The sequence below is a fragment of the Gadus macrocephalus genome, chromosome 7, assembly GCF_031168955.1.
Source record: "Gadus macrocephalus chromosome 7, ASM3116895v1".
Taxonomy (NCBI): domain Eukaryota; kingdom Metazoa; phylum Chordata; class Actinopteri; order Gadiformes; family Gadidae; genus Gadus; species Gadus macrocephalus.
Window position 1 is genome coordinate 14709112 of NC_082388.1, and position 8453 is coordinate 14717564.

Consider the following 8453-nt stretch of genomic DNA (forward strand, 5'->3'; position numbering starts at 1 on the left):
AACCATAGATTTTTAGGTTTGGGTTATTGGTGTGTGTTAGCTAGCCCTTTCCACTTGCTTTTGGCTACTTGTTGGTGCCTGTGAATCCATGCGGCCTCTCAGTGTCTTCAGCTTCATGCGTTTGCTCTCTCTACATCATGTCCGCAGGTAATCCCCCAGGCCAGTGTTGGAGAAGTTCACAAGGCCATCCGCACAACTTTCCAGCGAGTCAGCGACTTCTTCATCCCCCCCACCAACCTCATCATCACACACGTCAGGTACAAGACACACGCGCACACGCGCACAGACATACACACACACACACAAATAACCCTTTCCTCACCATCATTATCGCAACTGTCACTCTGAACTGAAAGAGTAAAGAGCAAATGAGCATTTTAATGAGAAGCCGATGAGAATTAATCACCCACCCTGAAAGTGGAGGGGCTATTAACCTTCTCCTTGAACTCTTGCCACCTCAGGTTCGCCTTCCTCTTCCTCAAAAACGAACCTGCGGTGCATAAGATTGACCTGGAGACCCTGCACCGAGTCAAGACCATCAGCCTGAAGAACTACAGCTGCATGCCGGTGAGCATGGCCTACACCCATCTGAGTGGCTTCTACTTCGTCCAATGCCAGAGCAGGAGTCACCTCCAAGCCCCGCCCCAGCTCCTCCTGGACAGCGTAACGGACACTGTGATAGGTCCGAACAGGAACATCACGGGCCGGCCCTACGTCTCCCCGGACGGCCGCTACATCGTGACCCCCGACCCCCGGAGCTCCAGGCTGGTGGTCCAGACTGTGTCCTTCACGGGGGAGCTGGCCGTGAGCCAGGAGCTGGACAGCCCCGCCGGCGTCTCGGATGTCGTCTTCCAGCCCTCCTTCACGGAGTCCAACCAGTACTCGCTGGCGGCCGCCTCGGGCTCCGGCACGGATCTGCTCTTCTCCCACCTGTGGTCGGAGGGCCACAGCGAGGTCCTCAGGGGCCTGAAGGAGCCCGTGCCCCCCCAGGCCTGGCCCTGGGGGGGTCCCAACAGGCCGCTGGTCGCCAGTGGGTTGTTCGGACAGTACCTGCTGACGCCGTCCACCGAGTCCCTCTTTGTCCTGGACGGGAAACAGAGCTCGCCGCACTGCGAGGTGTCAGACATCAAGCGGGGGAACACAATCGTCTGGGTCGGGGAGGCATGAGGAGGGAGGAGGAAGGAGTCGGAAGGAGTCAACGGACGGTGGGGAGGAGGGCACAGAGGCTGAAACGAGTGACGAGAGAGAATTATATCAGGCCCAAATTCGAATTGATTTGATTTATGTGGACTCAAACCTGGAACTGAGCGACCGGGGGGAATGTTTGGGTCCATTGTAACAAAAGGTACACTTAAAGAAAATAGAAATGAATATATGAATATAAAAATACCTGTTGTGCTATTTTTATTGGGAGAGTGTCAATGCCGTCAGTGCAAGAGTGATCTATGTGCACTGAACTATAACAGAGTTGTACATTAATTGCACTTCCTTCCGTGTTATCACAGCAAATAGGTACCCGACGAAGGTTTATCAATGAACTATGCACAATGCTCACTTTTTTTAGAGTACAGCGTTTGTTTGTTCGTTTGTTTGTTTTTTCTGTTTTTTGATCGTCTCAATGATGTTTGTCCTTTTCACTCGTGGCACCTATAGTCACCTCCAGTTGTCTCTCCCTCCATCGGCTTGTAGTGTATGCGTGTTCTCAGTCGGTTTAAATGTAACTGTATACGTCCATCCGTTTTCACTACGCGGGACTTCTTGGTCATTGTGTGCTAGTCTATGCGCCTTCTCAAAGCCTTCATCTGTGGTTTTGCATCTTATTTCGGTATCGCTCCCAATGCATCGATTTCGTTGAAGCATTGGTCACCGACCATGAATTATTTAAGATTAAGGATCACAAGATTAACGAGGATACGCTGAGGACTCACGATAGCTTTCTGAATATATTTTCAAGACACATCTACTTTCACTATTGGAACTTCTTGCTTGTGTCCTGGGAGAGATACAATTGAAGAAAATCAAATCCAATTAAGCAATAATGCTGAAATTCGCTTAGAATTTGCTTAAAGCAAGACACACGCAGTCTTATTAACTAAATAAAAATATATAAACATAGTATTCATAGCCAATGGTACAAATTCAAATTTCCAAAAGGTCGACAGTGGACAATAGAAGCACAGTTGAATTTAAGTGCGACCATCACTTTTGTCCAAAATAAGTTTTTTTTTAGTTGATTAGATAATAATAAATTGTGTCTGACGGATAAAAACCCATTCCCCCTTCGGTCCAATCATCCCAAGTGTTTTGTCTCACCAAATTAATTCAGTCTGGCAAGAGAATCTAATGCTTTCAAAAAGTAATGGCTGCTGTGGAAAGGTGCCATAGTTCAGGTTTAAATAGCTTCTCTCATTCACCCAATGCAAATGAGAGGGCAGAAGTCCCTGGTTTTAACATAAACGGTAATAGGGAAAGGTAATGACGTAAAATTGCTCATGTCCTTTCAGATAATTTAATCTAGTTTGGAGGAACAAAGAGCTGAAAGAGAACTACATCAAATAATAGAACCTGCTACTTTTTAGGACTTTTTTTTTTTTAAGATCTGTGGGGCCTGACTAAATTCACCTTTAGTAAAAAATGAAAAAAATAGGTTTAATAAAGGTTTATGAAGCCTTGCTAGATCCACTAAGATGGAGGGGAAATAATTTGATTTACTTGCAATACTAAATAGTGCACCCAGTGGGGAGTGGTTGTGTGTGTGTGTGGATCGTGTTTCTCATGCGTTGGCTCCCAGTAACTATAACGTGGCCCCTGAGGTCAGGGAGCCTTGTCTCCATATAAGTAGTTGTGCCTGTGGCCCCTCATGTGTAGGGTAGAACGTAATCTGTGTAAGAGAAGAAAAAACAGGTGTAAGTACACACCAGGGTGGAAGAAGAATAATGTCCCTTGTCCCTGTTTGTGGTTTTAGGTTATTTGCTGCGGGTAAGGCTCAGAACCATTTTTGACAGTAAAACCCTATTGGAAGAGGCCAAGACTTGATTGGTTTTGGTAATGTTTGGCCCACTATTGCACTGAGAGAATTTATCACCAGTCACACACATTTCACATGAAGGTAAAACAGAGCAAATTTGTAGCTCCATTATTGAAAGTGAGTTACGCAAAAGCATTACTGCTTTTTCCGCCCAACTGTTCACAGTTCAGCCCAAGAGGTGCATGAAACAAAGAGAAGGCAAGAGCTTTGACACAATGACAAGGATGCACATCCCTTTTTCTGTATCCCATTACGTCGCTCGCACACATTTGCTTGTGAAAACCCCCCATCAGAAAAAACAGAAAAAACAACACACATTTCATGTCTTCTTCTCAGTGACCCCCAAACTCTTTTGTTCAGGATCATTGCTCCGGTATACGGTTGATTAGAGCCAAGGCTAGCAAGGAACAAAGAAAACGGCCGCTAATATTATAGCGAGTTGGCCAGCTCACGTCTTGTTCCGTTTGTTTGAATCTACCCTTTGATGTCACATTACTATGTCCATAACCTCTCCTGGGGCCCCCAGTACCAGGCCCCCGGAGTCAAACCGCTCGGTGTGATAGACACTGATAGGTCCCACTGTTGTAGATAACATTGTTCTTGTTAAGAACACCTTCTGACATGATAAACCTATTGTACAGTTTTCTTTATGCATTTTTGTGTGTTCTGGTTTATGAAGGAATTGTTTTGTAAAAAATTATTATGAAAAAAAATCTAATAAAATATATTGTAAAAATCATTTTTTTCTGCGCTGGTTGTGGATTTTTTAACAATTAGGTGATTTGACGAAAAATGTTTTCCATCCTTTACCTCAGTTAATAAATAGTTAGCATAAAAATAAGTACCATAAAACTAAGTACCAAGAAATGTATAATATAAATCAATTGTTTTCTATAGATCCAATGAATCCAAAATCCATCCCATCTTTGTGGGAGAAACCACTGGAGCTGCTACCCTACTCTGAGCTCTGTCTACATGGCAGGCCTTCGCAAAAAGCTCATCTTTCGAGCCAAGTCATCACTATCAACCCCACCCTTTCAAATGCCCCCAGCCCCCTCACCCTCTTGAGTGGATGTCACATGTCCTCTACCCCCATGGACGGGCCCTGCCATCGACCGGCCTGTCCCTCCTGTATAAGGTAATGTTATCTATTGTCCTTCAGTGTTCAACACTCGCTGCCGATCAATTCCCATTATTCACAACGATGCCTTGACAAGGGACGCTGTCAATAGTCTTCTTCCATCATTGTCTGAGGATACACAAAAGGACAAGCAACAGCTTCCAGAGGCCAGACAGCAGCGATAAAGGAGAGTCCAATTACACACACACACAATTACCGTCACTTCGACACCTGACGGTGTTTTTTGCTGATTCGGAACATGTGGGGGTGAGAGAGAGAGCTGCGAGCTTTGCGTTTTTGGTGACTTATCTCGTACCCGAAGAACAGAACACAGGGAATGTTTCTCCTTATATAAATCAGATATCTGCATATAATTGAGAATAGCTCTCGTAGTTGTGCGGTGTAAGGGACACGAAAATTGGGCCGATGGGGCGTTTGGAGGTCGCTCTGACTCCGCTGGGACGGGTCGTTGCTGAACCCCACCAAATGTTCCCTGTAGGCGAGGGAAACATTTTTCCTGTGTTGTGATTAGGTATAGAGCTTAGTATGCTTACGGTTAGGGTCAGTACTGACGTCACACAGAGGGGGCGCTGTTGAGGAGCTCATTAGCGGTAAACGTAAACGGCTGGGTCTGCCGGTGAGTCTCAGGAAGTGAGACTCTGGGTAGAGACTCTCTGGAGGTGGCTCTCTGCAGGTGAGACTGTATGGGATAACACAGACGATGCACGGTTTCTGTCGAGTCACTTCTATGAGAGAACTTTTGTTTGTAAATACACAGGTAGACTGAGCGACGGGATTCAAAGCACAGGCTGGTCATTTGGAGACATAGTGCCAGTGCGGCATGTTAGGTGAGAGCTGTTTGCTGGGGCCTTTGGTTCTACTCTGGCTTCCCCCTCCCCATCACAACCAACACCACCACCAACACCATCCAGCCCTGACCCTCCACCAGTGACATTACCAGGGATGAGACAGCCCACCCAAAGTAACGGTACATTCAGTTATGTGACATTGATTATAATAATGCTATCCAGTCTTTTAAATGGGAGAGATTATCTTATAGCAGCCACGGGAATGGTCGCCGTGTTCAGAGTGCCACAAGGGATTCTGGGAGGGGTCTTCCCCAGCTGTTTGGACCTTTCGGGGCCCTCCTGGATCATTTGTGGTTGGGTTCATGGGTTGCGGTTTATCGATGTTTGGGTGAATATGTGACCCTTGTGTTCATTACTGAAAGTGTTAGTGTCATTGAATGGTTGCGTGTGTTTTAGTGTTTAATGTGCTGGTGTTATTAAATGCACCTCCGTTGTCGAGCGGTGTATGTGGCGGTCGACTGCTAAATCTGGGCTCCTGTCTCATCCTTCCCGTGCTGCTCGCAACAATATGGTCAAAATTTGAGCCATATAAACTCTTCACAGGCGACCTCCAGAGCCTGGCCCTCGGGAAGGAGTTGGAGGGTGAGGTAAATTGTTAACTAAACTTGTTTTGTGATTCCAATATGTCCTCGTTGATATGAAAGTGAATTAGAATCATTTTTGTTTAGATTTTAAATGCTAACCTTACCTCGGTGACCAAAAAGGTGTCAAAGGTTTCACCTAATTTACACCTTTTGAGATGACGTCACAGGGGATGATGAACCTAAGCTTTTAAAATGAATTTATTAACAATCAAACCATCTTAAAGACTCCTCATCTAGCTAGCTATATTTACTAGCCACAGATTACACTAATCTGTAAAAGGCCATGTACCAAAGGTAGGACGGACCGTCTACGTTGATCCCTTCGGGGCCACCAGCATTAAAATTAAACATTGTATGCAGGGCCGGCGCTGGCCGTGGGGGGGGGGGGGGGGGGGGGTGCTACGCTGACGGTTTCGGGCCGCCCTGACAATTGCTCCCGCGCCCCCTCGCTTCTCCGTTTGCGTCGTATATTTTAATTGATATATTTTTTAATTAAGGGCGCCACCAGAGGGCGCCCCCAACGCATTTGTCGCCCTAGGCGGTCGCCTATCTCGCCTATGCCGATCGCCGGCCCTGATTGTATGGATTCAACAAGGTAGGCAAATCCAGAAAATATTCTAAGGCGTTTCATATGTCAAGTATGGTCAATTATTTCTGGTGTGCAAATAACAAACAATTGTTTTATTTATGGTTTGTCTTCAGGGCTTTCATGCGGAAAAAGATGGGGAACCTGTTGCGGTGGCTGTGCGCCACAATCCCTCGTCTCTGCCAGCAGGACACTACTTCGGTGGAGTTATTGTGTGCAAAGTAAGATTATGTGCCCAATAACAATTTTAAACCTATTAACAGGACAAGGCTTCCGGGGCGGGGCCCCGGGGGGGCACGGCCGCGTGGGCCCCACCTAGCGCCCGTCGGGCCCCCGCGCGGCCGCCCGACGGTCGCCGTGCTGGCGGCGGTGTGAAAGCAGCATATAATGGCGCGTTTCCACTGCAGGGTGCGGAACGGATCGGATCGCAAAGGTGCGGGTCGGGTCGCGTTTCCACCGCCAAAAGTGGGCGTGACCCGGACTTTGCCGTACCCGTTCCGGCCCCATTCTCGGGACTCCCCCGTTGCGGTACCCAAAACGAGACCAGACGCCTGAATGGGTCCCGTGAAATTCTAGCTACACCCCCCCTCCGTTGATTGGTCGAAAGAATCGTCACTTCCGGGTGGTTTGGGGATAAAAACAAACAAACAGTAGCCTCGAGGTATTATTCTTTACAATTAACATGTCGCGTAAAAAGCTTGCTTGGGCGAACAAGGAGGTGGAGACGTTCGTCTGCATTCTTGGGGAGGAAGACGTTGTTTACGATGTTTACGTAGCTGCCGCGGCGATCGACATCCGGCCTACCACCAAGGGTACTGTCGGCAGTGGAAACGCGATCTCGGAACTGAGCTGGGCTATACCGCCCTCTCCTTACCGCACCTTTGCGATCCGATCCGATCCGTTCCGCACCCTGCAGTGGAAACGCGGCATAAATTGTCTGGATTGAATGTAGAGAGGAACTGACCGTTTTATATAGACTCTCTTCTCTCATAACATCACAGTCAGGGTGGCTTATATATTTTATCTTCCTCTGCCTTAATGTATGTCATTTGGTTACAGTAGTGATATTTTGGCCAGGAATAAAAAAGTATATACAATCGCACTAAGGCTATTTAATTTATTTTCTTTTAGTTTCAACAATTACAAAAGAATAGGGCCTGCTGGGAAATCTGTTCGACCAATCACTGTGATGTTTTGAGTGTACATACGACGTCCCTACATGATACTCCCGTATACCACAATGCAATGCGGTCGTGTTTTTCCGAAGGAGAAGAAGAAGCTGATTAATCGCGAAAACGAATACATTTAATGATGGAGTCTCTGTCTTCGTTTAGAAACGTCAACAATTTATTTGGAATCGAACATAGAAAATGTAACATTCAAAATTAATTTAAAAAAACTTGAACAAGGAAATGTAACATTCAACATCAATCCAACCTCCATCCTCGTGAGTGCCCGGATTGTTGACATGATGTGGGCCCATCTGTCTGCGTCACACAAATACCCGGCGCATTTACTGACGCACATGACGTTTACAAATGTTTAGCGTAGTGTCCGAATCCTCGTTTGTTCGTTCCCTATATAGTGCACTATATCATGAACACTATATAGGGAATAGTGAGTGAGTGAGTGTATAGCGAACGACTTCGAACACAGCTAGTATCTCCAACTCTAACATATTGTTAAAAGCTAAGCCATACCATTGCAATGTTTTGCAAGCTAAAAGGTGGTACTAAAAAACGTAAAGAGAAGAAAGACCTGGCGCGCAATTCGAAATGTTTGCACAGCGTTTTTCCTGTACCTCACCATACCAGTGACAGTAGCCACGGCAGAGCGGTCATTTTCCAAGCTCAAATTGATAAAGACTTCTCTAAGGAGCGCCATGGCACAGTAGCGATTGAGTGTATTGGCCATACTCTCAATCGAGAATGAAAGAGCAAGGAAATTGGATTTCACCTCTATTATCAACAAGTTTGCTGAACAGAAGGCATGCAGAGTTAACTTCTGAACGGGTAAGAGCAGTTGTTATTTTATTATTGGTTATGGCCGCTGTGCCATGTAGGAGTATGTTACCATTGGCCATTTTGATTAGGCCATAGTTGTGCTGTTTGGGAAATGTAGTTGTGTGGTCAGCTGAATGGAGTATTTATGTTTTGTTTTTGATAGTAGGCAGTGTGTTGCAAATACAGTGTACGTGGTCCTAATAATGTTTCCGTGATTTTGACGTGTGATCTAGGGATGCTAAGTCTCTGTCCATGGTTCTGAT

At 46.2% G+C, this 8453-nt stretch overlaps 1 protein-coding gene across 1 annotated transcript in view; it reads left to right on the plus strand.

Annotated features, from left to right (window-relative positions):
- The window catches only part of fstl4 (follistatin-like 4), a 185707-nt gene extending 181940 nt beyond the window's left edge, over positions 1–3767 (plus strand). The window contains exons 15-16 of the mRNA XM_060056808.1: positions 148–257; positions 462–3767. Coding sequence (XP_059912791.1) covers positions 148–257; positions 462–1167 — 816 coding nt within the window. The 3' untranslated portion in view covers positions 1168–3767. The remainder of the gene's footprint in view (positions 1–147; positions 258–461) is intronic.
- Positions 3768–8453: the final 4686 nt, after the last annotated feature.